The sequence below is a fragment of the Lolium rigidum genome, chromosome 7, assembly GCF_022539505.1.
Source record: "Lolium rigidum isolate FL_2022 chromosome 7, APGP_CSIRO_Lrig_0.1, whole genome shotgun sequence".
NCBI classification, from domain to species: domain Eukaryota; kingdom Viridiplantae; phylum Streptophyta; class Magnoliopsida; order Poales; family Poaceae; genus Lolium; species Lolium rigidum.
In genome coordinates this window covers 328,273,493-328,294,788 of record NC_061514.1, presented here as the reverse complement: position 1 = coordinate 328,294,788, position 21,296 = coordinate 328,273,493, and the positions used below count along the sequence as shown (strand labels likewise).

Sequence of the window (21,296 nt, the reverse complement as noted above, 5' to 3'; positions counted from 1 at the left end):
TGACAAGGCCGCTGCCCGCCGGTGGGTTTTGGCAGTCAACAGTAGCCCCAAGCAGAGAACCTTCAAGGTGAGCTGCCCCCCGAGTTCCTTCAGTTCTTCCTGCGCCTTGCCAGTTAGATCGGCTCCTTTCCTTTGATGGACCTTATATGCTCCATCCTTGACCTGATCCGCACGTCCAGGCTGCTCTTGGCCTTGTCCTTGAAGAGAAGATCCGAGCCCTTATTTCTCTTGAGTCGGTGGCCACGCATCGGCTTTCATATCCTTAAGTCGATGTCTGCTGCATCGGCTTTCATATCCTTAAGTCGATGTCTGCTGCACCGGCTGTGCTTGAAAATTTTCGAATTTTTCAGAATTTTTTTTTACGGCCGACCTGTGTATCGGCCCCCATACTCCAATACCCATCACCAAGGGATGAGCTGCTTCTATTGCATATCCTCGTGTTTTATCCGCCTGGGTGCCCCCCGGAGCCGATAGGATCAAGAGAATTGATGGTGTCGGCTCTGTTGGATAACATGTTGAACCCAGGCAGAATGGATGTTGAGGATAATTTTGGCCGATTGCTGGAATCGGCCTCCACGTTGATTGCTCGGTGAAGGTTTTGTAAGTTCCCTTCATAAATTTTTGGGGCCGATCACAAGGATCAGCCTCGCCGTGTTTGCTCATTGACATGCTCTTGCTACTCGTTCAGGCCGGTAGACAGAACCAGCCCAATCTCTGACCTTATCATGTTGGCACGCTTGCTGTCGCCCACCTTGAATGCATTGCGTGATCGTGGAGCGCGAAGCTTTGCCGGAAGAACGAGCACCATGTTTGTGCCAGCCGATGCTTCATCATCGGCTTTCCTTTGCTTGGGGCGCCACTCCATTTTTCGTGGGCGACCCTCTTCATCCAGGGTTCGCTGAACCTTTGCAGCCGTATCAGGCCTTGCTTTCCTCAATGTATGCAAGTATAACCTCTCGGCTTCTTCCAGGCCGCGCAATCGTTGAACCCTCGCGTTTCGGGAACGGCTGAGTCCGTCGAGGCACCACCTTGGCCGGTGGTACCTGTCTTCTTCTTCTCCCTCGTCTTCCGAATCTTCGAGATCTTCCAACCGAGGGGACTCAGCTCGTTTGCTCCGTGGCGGGAGAGGTCCTAAGCGCTCGAACACGGACACGTTGGCTGCCTCCTTCTTCTTCCGGTTGCATTCTCGGGCAATTGCCGATTGTTGGCAATCGGCTCATTCCCCGAATCCCAAGCAGTGCCTAAAGAAAGGACAATCCCGATGGCTCCGTCCTCGTCGTCTTGCTCCCTTGCCTTACCCTTGGCACAACGCTCGTGCTCCTCCTCATCGCGATTCTCGCCGACGATGTCTTCTCGGCTTCTCCGGCCGGACGAACTCTTTCATCATCATCGCCGGACCGTCGGCGTTGGTCGTATCGACCCACATACTTGTTGAGGAGGTGATCGCAGAGAGGTCGCCGATATCTTATGTTTTTCACCTCTCCCTCCGTGACGTTGCGCTTGCCGTCTTGGCGGAGCCGATCGCGTGGAGCGGCTTCCTCTCGACCTTTGCTATGAGAGCAGCTGCCCTCATCTGTATCCTTGCCAGCGTGGTGTCCAAGATCTACCATGTTGATATTGCACAGGAAACCCGGCTGGCACCCGGCATGGCAAGCGTACTCCACCATGTTCACGGCGAGGAAGGGCTGGGTATCGACCTTCATGGCGTACTGGTTGAAAACTAGACGCCCGTTCTCTATCGCCGCTTGGATGTGCTGCCGCCATACCCTACAGTCGTTGGTGGTGTGGGAGAACGTGTTATGCCATTTGCAGTATGGCCTTCCGTTCAGCTCTTGCACCGTGGGGAACTTGAGACCCTCAGGTATCTTCAACTGCTTTTCCTTGAGTAGGAGGTCGAAGATTTGCTCAGTCTTGGTCACGTCAAAATCAAATCCCCTGGGCGGGCCTGGTGGCTTTACCCATTTGCAGGACACAGGGGTTCCTCCCCGAGTCCACTCAGCCCATCGCTATTTCTTGGTCTCCCGCAGAACTTCGTCCTCCTCAAGCATCGACCGTGGCTACCGCACGCTTGAACTTGTCTTGGCACAGTCCGGGTGGCGCTCGTTCATATGCTGAAAGTTTCGAACCACGTGCGCCAGCCGAGGGATAATCCGCTTGGGAGGCCATGTCCTTGAGCCGTGTTGCGAGGCCCGCCACCGCCAACTCGATCGCTTCTTTTTCAGCTTATACGAACCGAATAACATCGGTTCCTAAGATTCCTCGAAGCGCCGGATGTATTCTCGTCATCGTTTCTCCGCGCTTCCGACGTAGCCGTGCTAGATCGGCAATGCTAGACTCGGAAGCTTCGAATGATACCGCTCATGGAACTCGCTCTTCCAACCGCTTCCAAGTTTGGATGGAGTTCGGTGGTAGCGATGTGTACCACCCGAAAGCCGATCCCGTGAGGGACCGTGAGAAGAACCTCACGCGCAACTCATCTCGACGCCGAGATCGTGCCCAGCTGTGCCAAATATCGGCTCACATGCTCGATGGAGCTGGAACCATCTGATCCACTAAACTTCGTGAAGTCCGGGAGCCGATATTTGGGTGGCAGCGGAATCAGTTCGTAGCTGTTGGGGTACGGCTTGGTGTAGCCGAACGCCTTCCTCTTCGGCATCATACCGAACTGATCTTTCAGAATTGCACAGATCTGATCCGCTGTGATGGATGTAGGTGTCGAACCCTGAAGATTCGCCGGGGTGGCATACTTCACCAGCCATGCTTGCTTTTCCGGTTCTAGGCCAACTGCAGGAGCTGGGCCTTGGAGGTTCGTCGGGGTGGCGTACTTAGCCAGCCACGATTGCTTGTCGTGATCGGCTCCTGACGTTCCTCCCGCCGTCCCGTAGGCCGCCGATATTGCAGCCTCGGTTCGAGAGTGCCCGTGCGTTGCAACCGGGTATGTATGCGCACGTGTATCCGTGCGGGATCTCCTTAGGCAGCTCGGTAGGAATTGGTAGTCCCTAGGATCACCACCATCCTTGTAGACGACATATGCCGATGAGTTCGGCAGCTCCGGTGCTACCCATGCGAACGGCCGGGGCCGGAGCGGCATCTCTCCTTTGAAAGTCCCCGGAGCCGGTCCCGACGGGGAGTACCGGTGACTCATGATTTCCCGGACGACGCGCGAGCGACACGCTCCAAGGTGTTCACCGATGCTCTCGAGTGGCGGTGCAGCCGAATGAGCCACCATGTAGTTGATCTCCTCGCCGCAGCCGACCCGGTGCGTTCTTCTGACGGAGCGGATAGGTCCACCCCATCGAGCGCGCCTTCGGGCGTGAAACCCTTCCACCTGACGCCATGGGTGCGGGTTCGGTGGAAGGAGCCGATGAGTTCGGCTTCGAGGGTTGCCTTGATCTCGTCATGTTTCTTCTTGAGCTCATCAGAGCGGATCCGCGTACGTGACCGGAGTGTCTTCCGCCATCTCGGATGTGGATGGCGATGTCGTGGATGTCGTCGACCGTCCCACCGGGCGTGCCGAATGTGTTGACGTCGAAACCCACCGGCGGCGCGAGACGGGCAACACCGTAGAGCCGGGAACAACTAGGGCTGCGGCTGGCCCTAGTCCCTCCGAGCGACGGCCCGCAAAGCCTCCCCGGGTCGCACGCACCGATGTTTATCACAAGGGCGTGCCACCCGACCTATACCCGGTCGAGAAGGTGTGGATGATGCCTCGCTTAGTTTCCCTGCAGGGCACACACGTAAACGTTAAATACGAGCCTCGATCGGCTCTCGAGTTATCCCGTGAATCGGCTCAAGGAGCCGATCCACCCATGATTCAGACGGGGTGTCCGAATATATGGTGGTCCTGCTTGATCAAGGTAAAGCTGGTTAGATCTACGACGATCTGGGGTTTTCACCGCATAATCGGATCATCCTACTCAGGTTCGGGCCTCGCGCTCGCGCACGGTGACCGTAAGCCGATCCTAGACAGGGCCTAAAAACCAACACGAGGTTGATCCCCGAACATCCGTTCTAGGACTAGCAAACGCCACCCTACACGCCGCCGGATCCTCCGCCCCTTGTAAGGCCTAACTATTGCGGATATTAAACTAATCCTTGTAGAACAAGGAGCAATCGTAACGGACCAGATCTACTAAACTATGATCAAGCGGGTGCCGCCCCTACGCCTAAGATAGGCGTAAGGGCGGCTAGACATGCAAGGGTTGCACTACGAGAGCATGCAGCATGAAGAACAATGCTAACCCTAACATGTCTAAGATAACTACGTTGCTCGCCATCAAAAGGCTTCAAGCACGAGCAACGCATGAACAACGAGGTAAGCTTAGTGCCGCCTAGATCGCAAGATGCGATCTAGGCAGCATGATGCTTACCGGTAGAAACCCTCGAGACGAAGGAGTTGGCGATGCGCCGAGATTTGTTTGTGGTTGAACGTTGGTTGTTGTTTATTCCATAAACCCTAGGTACATATTTATAGTCCAAACGGACTTTCTAATGTGGGCGTGCACTAAACCGTGCACGAGTAAGATTCTATCTCTAAACTAAGATGCGATCTAATATGTTACAGATACACGGGCAATTAAGCCCAATTTGGTATAAAGGGCCGATTCACGTATTCCTTCTATATATATATTCTTCACGTCCAGCTTGATCGCGGCCCACCTCTGACTTGGTCAAATTCTGGTGATAACAAGATTATAGCCTAAACAATTAACCGGATACGTCAATCGACTAGATTCAAACATATTTAACATACAAATAAGAAGAAATTTAAAAACATATAAACTAAAACTATTTTTTGGCCTTCTTGTTCGAAGGCCCTGCGTCGTCGTTGTCGTGGAAACTCCTCCGCCTCTTGCTTGTCACCTCGTCGTCGGAACTGGAGGACGACGCGCCCGTCGAGGACTTGAAACTGGAAGAAATGGCGTCTTCGTCGGTGAACGGACGACGACGCGCCGCCCGCGCCAGCGTCCTGGACTTCTTCCTTGCCGCCGCCTTGTCGTCCGCCGCCTCCTGCGCCTCCAATCGGGCGAACTTGCTGCCGGAGTCCTCCTCCTCCTCCTGGCCCTCCTCGTCGTCGGCGTCGCTGGCAGCGCCGCCTCCGTCCTCCTCCTGGCCTTCGCTGCCATTGCCGCCTCCGTCGGTGTGGAGGTAGGGTAGCTGGGCGTGGAGCCCGGATCGCTTGGCGTCGCCGGCGATTCCCACCAATGCAGGAATCTGGGCGACTTGCCCTCGCTCTCCGAGTCGAACGACAGCGTGTAGTCGCTCATGACGTGCCGGTGTTGGAGAAGAAGAAGAAGAGGAAGAAGAAGGAGGTACCGTAGACGCGGGGTTATAATGTGCACGGATTAACGGCGGCGCGTACAACGAAGAGGCCGGCGGTTGCTCTTCCGCGGCGGTTCGGCGCTCCATTGCAGCGGTTGGTCGCCGCGGTTGCCACACCGGCGCGCGTTGTGAATTCGAGGCCGATCGAACCTAGGTCGCTGCCATGAGGACCCATGGGGACGCGAGCGGACGCTCCGTGCGACCGCCGAGCGTCCGCGGAGACGCAAACCTGGCGCATATTTGGGCCAGGTTTGCGTCTCCGCGGACGGCCCGGTCACTTTGCGTCGCCCCGCTGAAGCGGGCCCCAGACGCATTTTCGGTCACGGCGGACGAAAACGGTCGCTGACCGTCCGTTTCCGTCGCGCCGCTGGAGATGCCCTTATCCTTTGGCTGATCTCGCAAAAATTTGCCGTCCATCTGGCAAAATTAATCAGCTGTGTCCACTAGTCCACTGGATCGGTGGTACTCCTACCTGGTACGTGCACTCAATAGATGTTTCGGCTGGCAACGGCCCGCCATTAACTTCTCAGCCGCCTCCTTCTCCCTCCTTGGTCATCATCGTCTCCACTCCCTCCAACCCCACCACCCCCATAGAACCCACACCTCCTCTCTCCCTCCCTAGCTCCCGCCGCGCGCTCGCAATTTCGCATTTACTCTGCTGCTCCGGACAACAGCCCACAGGGCAGCCACGATGGGCGGCGGATCCAAGGCGAAGGGGCAGCCGCGGGCGATGGCGCCGGTGGCGGAGGTCGACATCGCCGCCGTGCGCTACGAGCCGAGGCCGATGCAGGCGCCGCACCTCACGGGCTTCGGCCTCAGGGCCTTCGTCTGGCTCCTCGAGTCCCGCCTCCTCGGGCCCCTCGTCACCTCCGCCCTCAAGAAACAGAACAACATGACGCAGGTACTACTACCCTCAATTCCCTCTATTTCTGTACTGCAGCACTTCGTTTGCTTACTGAACTTATCGCGACTCTGGCGCGCGTGCAGATGCTGCAGAACACGGTGATCCCCGAGCGGCCCATGTACTACCCGGAGTTCCCGCCGCAAGGTACGGCCGGCGGCGATATCTTCTCTTCTGCGTTGCTCCTTTGAATTCGTCAATGGAGTATCCTTTTTTCTTGAAATCGTCAATGGTTGTTTGACAAGCAAGTAGCCACGGAAATAAAATACTAGTACTACTACTCGAATTTTTTAACAAGACAAAAAATGCTCCACTCCTCTCTTTTTTTCGTTGAGAAAATGCTCCGCTCCTTTTCGTTGGCTCAACTTGTCGTGCAACTGAAAAAAGCATAGAGATATTCTGCATTTCTTTTCCTTTTTTTGGCCACCATGAAGCATATATTTGCTGCAGAGCCACACCTGCGTATAATCTGCTCAATTAAGTTACGCAGCTGTTGCAGCTGACATATTGACGCACCTCCATGTTTGGGCCTCTTTCAATTCTGTTCACCCTGTCCTCTTTGGATGAATTATGGTGTGCCGTTGTCAATTGCGCTGCCACCTCTGATTTTCCAGAGCCGGAGCAAGGAGTGGTGGTCGTGGACGAAGACAGGGACCCCGTGGAGAGGGTTGAGGAAGCAGTGCAGTGCCTCGCTCCGTATGACCCGTCCGCGCGGTTCACGTTGGCCGACGACAAAAACCCCTTCCTCTACTGGAAGATCCGGGACTTTGCCTATGCGTACCGGTCTGGGATCACGACGCCATCGGCTGTGAGTAATCCAATGGAACAATGAAAATAGCGTCTCTTGCTTCTATGGTTTTTGGTTGCTGTACTTGTATGTGTGGCGCTCAGCCTTGGTCTGTTCCGTAGGTTGCCGAGCATGTCATTGCGGGCGTGGAGGAGTGGAACAACAAGAAGCCTCCGATGCCAATGCTCATCTATTTTAACGCGGATGACCTCAGAAAGCAAGCTGATGCTTCCACAAAGAGATTTGAGCAAGGTCTTACCCCCATCCAATTTTGCTGCTTTGTTTCTTCATCATGGAAATGAACTGGCTTCAGGTGGAAATTCCATTTACCTCTTACATTTCCTTGATATGTGTTGCTTCTCGTGCCCAGGAAATCCAATTTCCATATTGGACGGGATATTTTTCGCCATTAAGGATGACATTGACTGCTTCCCATATCCATCGAAGAGTTAGTTCACTTGACTGAAGTAACCATTTGTTGCTCCGCCCGAGAAGCGTATTCCAAATTATCGTCTTCTTTTTCTGTGCAGGTGGTACTACGTTTTTTGATAAAATCCGTGCTGTGGAGAAAGATGCAGTCTGTGTTGCTCGTCTACGGAAATGTGGAGTAATCTTCATCGGCAAAGCAAATATGCACGAGTTTGGCCTTGGGGTAACCGGAAACAATGCAAACTATGGGTACGGCTAATAATTGTGTGGTTCCTCATTCTGCTTGAAATGATTATGTAGATGGATTCCAAGGATAAATTATAATATTTTGGGAAAACTTGAAGAGAGCATGTGCGCTCTGCGCTTGAAGGGAGTATAATTTTTCGATTTGATTTTTTTGCAAGTCGCTAAAAAATAACAAATAGAATGGAGGAAAAATGGTTTGTATTTTTTTGCAATTTCGAAATTCATTTTAAAAAAAATCAAAATAAATTCTTGAAATATGTATATATATATAGATAATGACATAAAAAATCGGAAATATTTTTCCCACATTCTAATTGTTATAAGTGATTTGAAATTTTTTGAGTTCAAAGATTGTGTGGTGTGAGAGATACAAAAATTAGAAGTTTTTTGAGAGGGGAACAGAAAGAACTAGCACAGATCTTGATGCAGTATAGGCAGTGTGGGTACGGGTGCGCACTGAGGACCTGCTCAGAAAGTCCTCTCTAATATTTATCATTGAAAACCATATTACGAATGGAAATAGAAATAAGGAATTGATAATTTGCGTTCATCCTATATTGTCCATCCACAATATATTTTTCTGATGATCATCACTTTATTTTCATCTCTTCGTAATTATTTTTGCAGGACAGCAAGAAATCCGCATTCGATTGATAGATATACTGGTGGTTCTTCATCTGGTCCAGCTGCACTTGTCTCATCAGGGCTATGCTCAGCAGCGATTGGAACAGATGGTGGAGGTTTGTACATATAATGCTGTGGGGTTCGTTAACACTATATTATTTTGAGTACTAGTCTCTAGTTGCTACCTTTTTCTTTTCTACAGGTTCAGTTCGGATTCCATCTTCCCTATGTGGCATTGTTGGTTTGAAGACAACTTATGGGCGGACAGATATGACTGGGTAACTAAGACAAATTCTACTAGATATTTACTGCTACCCTGTGCTTTGCTTCGGATAAAAATATGTTAAGTCATTGTCATTGTCTCAGTCTGCTCCACATCTTGGCCATGCCTCATCTGAGTCCCGCATAGGCCGGTGTCACTCGATTCATGCCTCTGCATTCTTGCTCCTGCGATGACTCATTTTCGTTTAGTCAATTTATGGGGAAAATCTATTGTGTTTCAGTTAGATAATTTGTAAATTTTTGGTAAGAGTTTTTTTTTTTGAAATGGTATATATTGATTAGGTAATAACAGGTTCATTACATTTGCGCAAGGTCCGTACCAACGCGAAGGATGGAGCTGCCTCTTCCAAAATACCATCACTCCACACCTCTCTTCCAAACCAAGCTAAAGCATGAGCTGCTTTGTTTCCCCTTGAGGCATCTTGTTGATTTTAAAATTCAGGAGTTGCTCGGAAAACAGCTTAACGTCCCTGCACACTGCTTCAGGAGTTGATCTTCCACCCCCATCCCTATTAAGTTCAGACACCACTTCCACACTATAACTTCAAGGATCATCTCCGTCATGATAAAATTAAAACTTCCACATATGCGTTCAAAACAGGCAATTTACAGAGTTGTGTTCATCTCTAAGGATCGCTCCCCAGTTCGCATTCCCAGTTTGGCTGACAAAGCTAGCATCAACATTTATTTTACCCATACTTGTTCTGGTTTCTCCCATTTTTCCTTCTGCTTTGCGACATTGCTGCTTGCCTGTAGGATCTTCATAGCAACAATTGGACACTTCCCTTTTGTATCCTGATCTTTGAGCCCCACTCGTACCGACTGAAGGTAGTGGACATAACTCTGAAGAAATGTCGAATAAGCCTTAATATAAGCCGTACCATTTCCAAATAGGATGCCGTTTCGAAGACGCCACACTGCACCAGATGAAGAGCAGTTTCACTTTCATATCAGCATCCACCTTATCAAGAATCAGAGAGACCCAGTCTGTCCCACTTTTCACCAATTCTTGCTTGGCTGGCAGTTACCATACATCCCTCATTGTATCATGCGTCACCAGCTCCTGTTTACAAGATAGAGTAAATTTCGTGAGCAGCATAGAAATGCCTAGCTACCGCGTGGTAAGGCAGGTGTGCCACAAACTGCAAAGTTTCAACCAGCCATGTTTGTTATTCTTTTAGAGAGTTAAATAATAGTATTGTCCAGCAATCAAGTAAACGATGCTGCCGAGTTACTTTTTTGTGTTTTGTTACACTGGATTGGGTTAGAAAATCCATTGACGTACACAACTGTGAGTATGCATAATTATTATCTCATTTGCAGGGTACTTTGTGATGCTGGGACTGTTGAAGTTGCTTCACCTCTTACAGCATCAGTGGAGGATTCTATGCTAGTGTAAGCAGTTTGGCTTGTTAGAGGAGATCATGCAATTGCATAAGTCTGTTAGGTTTAGCTATCTTGTTGATAAACTTGGAAGCTTGTCAACTCGCTTACTTTACGTTAACAATATAAGATATAACTTTAACTGTCTTGTGAGTAGTGGGTACAACTAAAGACTTGCCCCTCTGCTTGTAAGTTATGTATTTACTACTTACACCCTGTCGTGTGCCATTTCAGGTATTCTGCACTTGCAGGCAGTAGACCTATGGATAAGCTTACTCTGAGACCTGTAAGATATTACCTTTTTTAACATCCCCCATCTGTTAAATATCAGAAACACTAAGTTTTTGCTAAAAGAACTCTCGAGTATCTTTCATGTCACTTCTATGGCATTGCACTATAGCACTCAGTTTTTTCTTTTAAATAGGAGACAGTATATGTAAGTCACCACTCTTTACCGAATTGTAGAAAACGTGAATGGGATCACTTTCCTCCAATAATATCAAAAAAATTGAACTTAACAGTACGATAATCATAATACCGCAACACTCATATGGTAACATTCTCCAGTATTCCCCAGGATGTATCATAACTTATGATTTAAAGCTGACTTTACTGCATACCATCAGGCTCACAGTTTCTACATCTCTTTGCCTTTTCTCTGTACAGTTGCCGCTGTGTGTTCCTAACTTGGTGTCCTCTGACAACAGCAACATCCTACAATCAGTAAAAGTGGGAAAATATACAGAGGTACAGTTTTTTACATGAAATAGTGTATTTGCACATATTTGCATTTTCTTATATATAAAATTGGCTTTTGTAGTGGTTTCATGATGTTTCTGATAGTGAGATCTCAAATACATGCGAGGATGCACTTAACCTCCTGTGCAGCACCTTCGGATGCCAGGTATACCCATTGCTATCGCAACATATCTTATACGATTTGTATTCTACCATTTAGTTATCACACTCTTTTGTAGGTATGTTAGGTCTCTAGGTCTTTGTACCTTCAAATGTGCAATCTCTTCTTTAGATGAAAGCATTTGCACATTAGTTATATTTTCAATGTGTACAGCGAATGCTTCTGTGCTCACCAAAGTTCTGTTGATGGTTATGTTGAAACAATTGTGAAGTGTTAATTAGAAAAAAATACTGGCGATTATTAGCAACTCTTGTAAGTTGTAACTGATTATTGATCTGCATCATTTGGAGCTTCTAGGTATCCAACATGCCGTAGAAGTTAAGCTTACTTATTCCATCTGCTAAATTGTTATGATGAAATGCCTTTTCTGAGGATGTGGTACCTAGTACAATTTGCATATTTATTCTTTCTTGCTATCTCAGCTGATTAGTGTTGTTTAACATTTTTCAAGATAGAAGAGATAATATTACCAGAGCTTGAGGAGATGCGTACTGCCCATGTTGTCTCTATTGGCTCGGAAGCACTATGCGATCTGAATGCTCATTACCAAGAAGGGTACCTCTTTCACAAATATCAGATTCATAATGTTGCTCTCAGTTTGAGTTATTGGAATTTTTCCTTTCTAAATTAGATAGAACTTGAAATTTCTAGCCCTTAAGAGGCTGCAAATTTGTTAGCCAGTCTTTACTATTCTGTACTACTATCTTCCAGGAGACGAACAGAACTGACATTAGATACTCGAGCAAGTTTGGCACTTTTTGGGTCATTCACTTCAACAGATTATGTTGCTTCTCAATGTATCAGGTGAACATAAGTACAAATTCATCTGAGCATTTATGTTTCCGTTACAACACTCATTCATGAGTATGAAGTATGTTTTTTTTTGTCCACCAGTCTTATTTAGTTCTGGGAAGTTGTTTCAGAATCACTCACCGTGATTGTATATTAGAAAGAGAAACTAAAACCTATTTAGACTGTAAGATTGATTTCAGGATAACACATAGAAATGGTCAATCGAGCTAATAAAAATAGAAATATGTCTATTCTTATGACCCCACAGGTTTCCACGAGCCTTTACCTAGTGCATTTTAGTCAGACATAATTCGACAATATCAATTATAGCTAGTAATAACCCTGGGTATTACTGAAGATACCAATTCAATTCAAATTCCATGTAATTTTAGCTGGGGTTCTTCATTAAGCATTGTTTGAAGAAAAAAGGTGATTAGAGACAAGTAAAAAAGAATGGACCTGCATACCTATCTAATGACAGGTGACGGGGCATACTTATTGAGTTCAATTATTTTAACATTCTTACTAGGTAACAATAGTTCAATAACTACTAGAAGTTGTGCAGCTTCGATTTTATCCTTATCTTCTATTAGATAGTGCTCCTACCTGAAATATCTTCTTTTTTACTCCAGAGTCCAGAGATGCCATTTAGAAAAGACCATTTCAGCCTCCTAGTTTGTTTCATACTGAACTACTGAAATTTCCTAGATGTTCTTTTTTGGGTCGAGTTGTATGGTGAGGTGTTGGTCCAGTCTTGGACTTGAACATAAACCTTCTTTTCTGTGATGCATCGAAACACAATGCCTTTTATTTTTTCACGATTTTTTTTCCTAGATGTGCTGACTGTTGCACAAATCGTGGAAATTGTGTTACACATGTCGCATACTTGTTGTAGGAAAAAAAATGCAATTTAGTCTGGGATCTAAACTGTAAACTGTAAAGTATATATTGCATTCTCCCATGCAGATGTTCTGCCAAAATTTGTGTGCTTATAGTATGTTTGGTTTATATAGGAGAAGGATAATGTACTATCACATGGAAGCTTTCAAAAAGGTTGATGTCATAGCAACCCCGACGACCGGGTAAGAGATTTTGAAGTTTATTACAATTGATCCATAGATCTAATATGATTTTACTAGTTTCTGCTTCGAGTGTATATGCATGGTTCCTCCTCCTCCGCACTTGAATTTTTCTAGTCAACGAGGCTATGTTTTCTAGCTTCTAGTAGATTGTTAGTAGTTCTAGGTGATCCCTATTATCTAATATACTTTGAGGATATATAGAGCTACACAAGCATACCAGTCTCTGACTCAATTGCGAGGTAATACATGTGAATTACCGAATTGACGTGTTGTGTTGTATTTTACATTTGGGATTACAGAGACAGAGTAACTTATATAACTCTGATCTATGCTCCCTAGAATGCTGCACCTAATTTACCTGGTCCCGCCACTTTCAAGAAATTATGCTTTTGCTTCTTATCATATGTATAATAACAGCTAAGGAGGATTTGCTGTTTTTTCTCAGCATGACTGCGCCAAAAATACCACCAAGTGCTCTGAAGATAGGAGAGTCTGATTATGTTGTATCAGGTAGATTTTCTTCACTGTATTGTGTATCTCCTTTAGCTCTTCAACATATGGATTTACAGCTTATCTCAAGCTCAATTACTGAACTTTGAACCGTGTTAACATCCTGGATAAAAATTGTAGAAATCTTGATGTGAATTGTATTGAGAAAGCATTTAATAATAATGATAAGGAAACAATGACAAATCTATAGGTGAAGTTTGTTTCGAACACTTTCACGCCTTCATGGCGAAGACCCAAAAAAGCTAAGGTGGAGCTATCACTAGCTATTTAGAAGCTTGTTGGAGTCTAACATAAAGGAGACATTTCATCCTTTTGGAGTCTAGTAGCAGAAATTACCGATTAAATGTGGAAATACATCGGTCACGTTCATGATTTATACCGCAATAGCAGCTTGCTAGGCAAACTCTATGTGACTATTTAAATATTAATTACAAATTCTGCGACATCGTTTTTGTTTCTGATTCTGTCTCTTCATTGCAGCTAACCTGATGCGATTCATTTTAGCCCCGAACCTTCTTGGTTTGCCTGCCATTACTGTTCCGGTAAGTGTTCGACATGACGCATGACTGATTATTTATTGTACCTTCTAGTTCACATTATGTATGAACTGGTAAAATTTTGAATTACTGATGTAAATATTAAATGGACAGTTGTATTTTTTCCAGCATACTACATTTTTGAAAAGTTTAAATACGATCGTGGAAAAATATTTCGGCTTCTGGCATATTATAATCTCAAAACATGCAGATGCAGGGAAATTATTATCCACTGATATATTGCTACTTCTGTCTTGTGCTCAGGTTGGTCATGACAAGCAGGGCCTTCCAATCGGCTTGCAACTGATAGGCCGTCCATGGGGTGAGGCTAGCTTATTGAGGGTGGCTTCAGCAGTAGAGGTACTATTCACATTCATCTTACGGGTTCTGTAATTGTGGATTTCCAGCTGAGAATGTGCTCATATTCAGTAAGAGTCAGTGTGCCTTTTAAAGGCTGTTCGGTGAATGTTGTGGGCTTGGGTGAATCTCTGTATATTCACCAATGTTGCTCTGTTAGGTTCAGGTATTGGGAAAACTTCAGTAACACCGGTATATTGTCAAGGGGCAGTTATTTATATCACGACGTAAAATATGATTAAACTGCAGGTTACTCAAGTCATTTTTAAGGGGAAATGATTGTGATGCAATAGAGAAACAAATTGTAATTTACGGAACATGGTAAGTTTAGGCTGCCCAGTGAATCTGAAAAATAATATCACAATTATGAGTCATTTTAGTTAAACACTATATTGTCCAGGGGCAACTATTTATATCGTGACAAAATATACTTAACCCTGAGATTACTTTGACTCATTTTAAGGGAAAAAATGCCAAGGCAATTAAAAGGTTATGAACAATCGTAATTTGTTGAACATGGTAAGTTTAGGCTGCCCAGCCATCCATGTGCCAGAATCTTAGTTTACTCGTTCCTTGCTTGCTTTTCTCTCTCCTTGTTCTGGCTTTCTTATGTTTTTGTTGGGTTTCATATCTAGCCTATTCCAACTTGCTTGGGAAAAGGCTTTGATGTTGCTATTGTTGTGGTTAAGTTTTGGCTGCCCAATGAATCAGAAAAAATTATCACTATGATTGCTTTGAAGCTTGAAAACTTTTGTAGACTCTGTTTGTCTGCTTCTAGGATCTTTGAAAGCTAACCACGTGACGTTATTTTCCCCTGCTTTCAGGAGCTCTGCCTGAAGAGAAGGAATCGGCCTTCCACATTTTACGACATCCTAAAGGCCTGAAACAGCCTAGTGCTAGTACATATGTAATTCTGCATTGAAACATTAAAACTGCAATTCGGGAACATTTTTTACACACATTTCCTTTTGCTGTAGTATAAATATGTTAGAGGTTTGCCATTTGTGAGGACTCAGGATAGACAGCAAACCCTCCTCCTGGTTTAAGAGTAAATCATCTTTAGGCGATATTATAAGTAAGCGAAACAGTACTCCCCTGTCTCATGAAACTTGTCTTCAATTTGTCTGAATTTGAATGTATCTACATACTAGATAGTGTCTAGATATATCCAAATTTTGATAACTTTAAGGTAATTTTCGTGAGACAGAGGGAGTATATAAAACAACATGTGACACTTGAAATATGCTTCAGTTGCATTTTCAATCACCCGAGGGTCATCTTACCTTAAAATTTCCGAATACATCGTTTACTAAGAAACTGATGAACGTTTACACGGAGTCGCTCCTTTTTTTGTTGTTGCTAGCAGTCAGTTCAAAAGCAAGCATGCGCAATGCCGTAGCTCATGTAAGATGACCCTGGGGCGGTGGATGAGTTATTCTTCCATTCATATAGTACAAAATTTAGTTGTTTTTTATGCATTGGAGGAGCATGCGTACCTGCTTCTTAAAAGATCTGGCACGGGAAGCTACCCAGATGGCCAGATGATTCATACAATACTGTCAAATTCGCTGGTCAAATGGCGCTGGACTTTTTTTTGTTTGTTCCTCTCAAAAGAACGTTGAGAACTTGAGATTTTTCCTGCTGACTAGGAACTTTGAGGTCTTTTTTTTCAACGGGTAAAGAACGTTGAGCTTTGACTATGCATTGGAGGCAAATTCAATGCGCAAGAACAAAGAAGTCAATATTGGAAGAAGCTGAACTTTTGTAGGTCGCCAAGAGGAACTTCAAGCTAGATGATTGCCTTCCGGTTCAGCATCAAAGATCAATATATTCCTCAGGAGAACATAATTAACGAATTGACTGAATTTGCACTTCCACTTGAATAATACTCCAACACGCCTAGAGCTCCCCTGTCTCAATCTACAAAACCGCAGGATGGTACTTGTTTTTTTTAAATAATACTCAACAAAACAGTGTGGATGTAATCCGAGTTCAAAGTCCCCACAGGCTACAGGTTGAATGGTGCATTTACGTCCCTTCTGTTTTCATGGTAAAACCATCAACAAGAGCCATATTTTCTCTCCTTTTGGACAAAAATGTCGGGAACTTTCCACTCCGTTTTTATCCTCACTAATAGTGTAATATAATAATTAAAGAAGCTAGCACTAGCTCCTAAGCATAGATAAAGGACGTTCACTAGATTCACCAGTCCCTGATTGTATAGTACTAGTATCTGTTGCCACTGCCAGTACACTAGGCCTCATACCAACAAACTCAAAGCTATTCTAGTTGGAGCAATAATCATGGGCACTAACGAAACGCAGCCCGGTTGGTGCTCTGAACCTGTACCCGGGATTGGAAAAGGGTTGTTCGGAAACAGCGTGTGTTGCTTCGCGCGCGCAGGACAGATACCACCGGTTTGTTTTCTTCAGAGTGTACCGTTTTTGGATGCCGGTGGTGACTGCACTCGATTCGGACCGGCGCGCGCGGCGTGCGAGCGTCAGAGAGAAAAGTAGCCAGGGAAGGTGGCGGCTGCGGCTGCCGGCCGCTAGCGGTTCTCGTCGTCCCCGAGCCGTCTTGGAAACTTCTCTTCGACCTGGTCCTGGACTGTTTCATTGTCTTCATTATCAGGACCGGCGGATCTCTAAAATGACTCTGATGACCCTCGCAACTTGTCAGGCAGCATTTCGCTCATAAGGATCAAGATAAGATGATTACTTAATCTCAGGAGGTCTTAGTTTAATCAGTAAGAATTTGTAGCAAGTGGTTGCGTTGCTTCGCGAGTCGTCAGCCATATATAGCTGGTATGTTGTCCCTGTTTCACGGAAAGTTAGTCGTGCAATTAACAAAACTATCTTTCTTAAGGGTATGACGTCCTCCGGTTAGTGATTGATTAGAGTAGGCATTCGATAGAGTCACATACGACAGACAACCCGGTGGCCACAATACCATCACTCAGCACAAAGAACTAGTTATATAAGTACAACTATTCTAGGAGCACGCAACACTAATAAGAAATCTATTCGAACATATAAAGGCAAAAAAAAGGGTTTTACCAGTGCAACAATATATTTTTATGGTTTTGTGCATCGATCTCAGTGTTCTCGAAATCAACCAATGATTACAATGTTTGGGGTTGTATTTTTTACTTTTTAGCTGAAGCTTTTCTTCTTGCATTGCCATAGCGGAACTGCTGCCTCATGTGTCGGTTTAATCCGGAGAGAAAAGGTGTGCCAGATCGAGTCCAACCGGTATGCACACCTAGCAATCACGATCTACATTCCCTTGAATATCATTTCTGGTTTGGCACTATGAAAGCTAGAGACATTTTCTTTACATTTTGTGAGGAAAACTATAGTAATGGTGGAAGGACAAGGTTCTTGCTAGGAAGATTTTTTTTGTTTTGGCCTTTACCTCAAAAGCTTGCTAGTACAGTATTATAGGAGGGCATTAAGGTTAGTGACGCCACTCCCACGACACAAGAACTGTCCTATATTGTTATTCAGCCGCCCTACGTACGTTAGCCCCCCACACTCCCAAAACGGACAAACTTTCCCGCTAAATCGAGTCCCAGGTAAATGGGGCAACTTGCCATTGTTTAGAGCTGTAGTTGCACCGTCCGTCCTACAGTAGTATGGTGATTATCTGCCAGAGAGTCAATACACAATTTCTTCGTCAAACCCCAACGCTTGATCAGCTGTATATTAACCCACCCGCTTAGCCTGGTTCTCAAGTCAAGTTCTCAACGCTCGGCTCTGTAAGCTCTATCAGGACAGGAAAGCACCAACTGACACCACCATTTCCACCCCGGCAAACACAGAAACATGGATCATCGGCATCACAACCACGACGGCGCCATGTACTACACCGGCTGCACCAGCGCCGCTAATCCCTCCTCCTCATCCTCGGACTCATTTCCATCCGAGATGAGCAGCGGTGCCATCTACTACGCCGGCTACACGAGCGCCGCTAACTATACTTCCTGCTCCTCCTCCACTTCGGACTCATTTCCATCCGACTCGAGCAGCGGTGAGATGATCTACGCGCCAGAGCCGATACCGGAAAGGAGGAAGACGAAGCCGGCGGTGGCGTCTTTCATCGGCGTGCGGACGCGGCCGTGGGGCAGGTTCGCGGCGGAGATCCGGGACTCAACGCGGGGCGGCAAGCGGGTGTGGCTCGGCACGTTCAGTACTGCAGAGGCCGCCGCCATGGCGTATGACCAGGCGGCGCTGTCGTCCCGGGGTGCTGCCACAGCGCTCAACTTCCCCGTGGAGCGCGTCGAGGAGTCGCTCCGTGCCCTCGCGCTGGGCACCACCGCCACAACGCCCACGGGCACGGGCGGCTCGCCTGTCCTCGCGCTCAAGCGGCGGCACTGCAAGAGGAAGCGGCGCAACAAGGCCGAGATAGCGAACGATGCGTCGGCGGCGAGCAGGAGGAACAAGATCGTCATCGGTAATAAAATGGCCGACGAGGAGAAGCGGTTCGTCGTGGAGCTGGAGGACCTGGGCGCCGACTACCTGGAGGAGCTCCTCAGGATATCCGTCCACGACACGCTCCAGCTTGAAGCACCGGCAGATGCGGTTGTGCAGTATGGTGAATTGTTACATTGCCAGTCGATCGTCTAGCTGACTTTGTGCAGTATATGATCCAAAGTTGTGTGTCTGAGGGCATGTTTGGTTGGTGCCCAAGCGTGCCTTGCCAAAATTTTGGCAACCTATAAAATATTGGCTCTTGTTTAGTTGATGGCCAAAATTTTGGTTGCTAATGAAAAGTTGCCCACTTACCTCATGTTTTTCTCAGTCTTTGCCAAAATTTTGGTTGCTAATGAAAAGTTGCCCACTTACCTCATGTTTTCCTCACAGTTTTTGCCAAAATTTTGGCCAACTATGGGCCAAGGAATCCTGAAAATTTTGGCCATCAACCAAACAAGAACAAAAATATCTTATGGGTAACCAAAATTTTGGCAGGGCACGCTTGGACACCAACCAAACATGCCCTAGATGTTCACGTCGTCCCGCACGTAGGCCGTAGCCATGTCCGAAGCTTCTCTTCGACCCGGACAGTGTCTTTAATTTCTACCAGACAGGAGGTCTGGCCATAGTAGGTTAGGTTGAGTGACCCCATTACTGTTACTAGTATGGTTGATCCATGAGAAATTAGTCGCGCAATTAACAAAACTGAATTTGTTACAGCCATGCGACGCCCTCGGTCCGGTTAGTGATTGAGAGGAATCCTTAAAGAGTGAAAGGCAAATTTATCGAGGCACATACGACGACGAGAAAGCATCGATTAGTGATTTAATAGTAGGACAAATATTTTCTTCTTGGAAAGGGAACAATAATCAGCCTTTGCATCGATCGATGCACACTGCTAAGAAAAACAAATACGGCTAGTGCTCAAAATATAAACTATCGCAAAAAAAAAACTATCGCATCATGCACTTCAAACCAACAAGTTGGTTAAATTAACGATCTAGGGATACGTGTAGGACTAGTAAACTGAAACAGAGGGAGTAATTTCTTTCGCAAAACATATATCATTGTTCAGCGCGAAGAGTTGATACTAAACCCGAGGTCAACTGGTCAACGAGGGTGAGATTGTTTGGTTTTCCAGTGATATTACCGCATCGATCGATGACACCTACATGATCTACCTAGAGGTTGTGGCCCTGGATCTCGAGGATCTCATGGACTATGGCAACGACATTATTTAGTGTATTTTTTGGGGTTTTTTTTTGTTTTGTTTAGGCCAAGGTTTCTAACACATACATTTTAAAATGTGCCACTGATACACAATATCTCGCCTAAATGAAAAGGTATCACTCTTGCTGATTTCTCAAAAAAGAAAAGAGGGATTGAACAAATGCGAAGAGCCAGGGATTAACCAAAGGTATGAAATGGTCTTCCACATCCTTGGTAACATCTTGAGCACCAAAATGGACTATTCCTCCCACACTCAAATTTGATGAGGTTATTTCCCGTAGGCCTCGTTTTGTATAGGTGCTTTGACCGGTTTGCGCACGTCTATTGCCAGCCTAACCTGACCCGCGGAAACATGCCATGGACTATTTTGTAGGCTGGGATGTAACTTGAGCTAAGCCCAAATTTTTCCTAGAAACATGTCAGAGAACAAATCCACGCCCGCCCCCTCGCGTTTTGCTCGTGTGCAACGCTTGCAGCTCTGGCAACGCAGCGAAACACGTCAACGCTCGCCACAGATGCAGAAACAAGCCGCCGCTTGCTGCCACAACAAGTGGATTAGAGAGGCTTAAGTGGATTGGGTGTAACGGGTGTTTTCACCCAACCCTGTGGTGTTTATACCCAATATTCCCATTTTAAGGGTACGTTTGGTTTATGCCCCAACTAGCCCCACCAATATTTTGGCATGACCAAAATATTGGCAAAGTGTTGTTATTTGGATGGCAGCCATCGTACGTTGCCAACAACATAGCCCTGTATTTGGTTTGCCACCAGCTCTGCTTTTCCAAAATATTCAACATGCCTACTATGCTTTTTTGTTAGTACAACTATGCAGTAAAAGAGAAAAAAAACTTACAAAAAAGTAATACGAGGTGCTGCTGGAACTTGCGTCACACATGGAGTAGTTGGTGCATGCACTTTCTAATCGTGTAGGGAGCACTTTTAATTAGTATCCAGAGAATCAGAACACCCTATGCATGCATTGATCATAATATAAGTATATGGGACCCACCTAACAGAGGGGGCAAGTCACGGTGCCAATTTTTTGGCGCAGGTTTTGCTCGCCCTCGGCTCGCCCGCGCGTTGGCGAGATTTTACACGGATGTGCGCGCGCCTGGGTCTGTTGGCGAGCCAATTCTTTGGCTACGATCCAAACCGTTTCCAAATTTAAGGGCTAGCCAATTTTTGGCAAGGCCAGCTTTGGTAGTCATCTAAACATACCCTAAACCACTTGTGCAAAATAAGGGCTTAGCATATGATCGTGTTGAAATGGAACTTCTTTGATGTATATGCAACATGTTGTGCTATGGTCTCAAACATGGATTAGTAGATTTTTTGTGTGTTGATTTGAGGTTATAAGAAAAGCAGAGTGGAGACTGGACTCAGCCAAGCATTTTTTTATTCCCTTAGCATTGATCGGGAGCTAG

At 46.1% G+C, this 21,296-nt stretch overlaps 2 protein-coding genes across 2 annotated transcripts; both read left to right on the top strand.

Moving 5' to 3' along the window:
• Positions 1-6,013: 6,013 nt before the first annotated feature.
• LOC124677068 (fatty acid amide hydrolase-like) lies at positions 6,014-15,429 on the top strand (the record flags this gene model as incomplete). The annotated part of the gene is given in 19 exon segments (XM_047213064.1): positions 6,014-6,223; positions 6,310-6,370; positions 6,838-7,031; positions 7,133-7,262; positions 7,381-7,458; positions 7,541-7,688; positions 8,313-8,425; positions 8,512-8,587; positions 9,915-9,986; positions 10,209-10,260; positions 10,641-10,721; positions 10,795-10,878; positions 11,345-11,448; positions 11,605-11,697; positions 12,699-12,767; positions 13,213-13,277; positions 13,758-13,819; positions 14,078-14,173; positions 14,995-15,429. Coding segments are annotated over 19 exon segments (1,848 nt in total). The 3' UTR covers positions 15,055-15,429.
• Positions 15,430-17,994: 2,565 nt separating this feature from the next.
• LOC124673395 (ethylene-response factor C3-like) lies at positions 17,995-18,795 on the top strand. Its single transcript, XM_047209481.1, has 2 exons — positions 17,995-18,071; positions 18,150-18,795. The coding sequence occupies exons 1-2, from the start codon at positions 17,995-17,997 to the stop codon at positions 18,793-18,795; spliced, it is 723 nt and encodes a 240-aa protein (XP_047065437.1).
• The last annotated feature ends 2,501 nt before the right edge of the window (positions 18,796-21,296 follow it).

What these genes read in the sequence shown, in the direction of transcription:
- LOC124673395 (XM_047209481.1), top strand. Translation starts at nt 17,995, where the DNA reads ATGGATCATCGGCATCACAACCACGACGGCGCCATGTACTACACCGGC. An exon ending in GCCGCTAATCCCTCCTCCTC is followed by an intron (nt 18,072 to 18,149) that starts ATCCTCGGACTC and finishes CGCTAACTATAC; the next exon opens with TTCCTGCTCCTCCTCCACTT.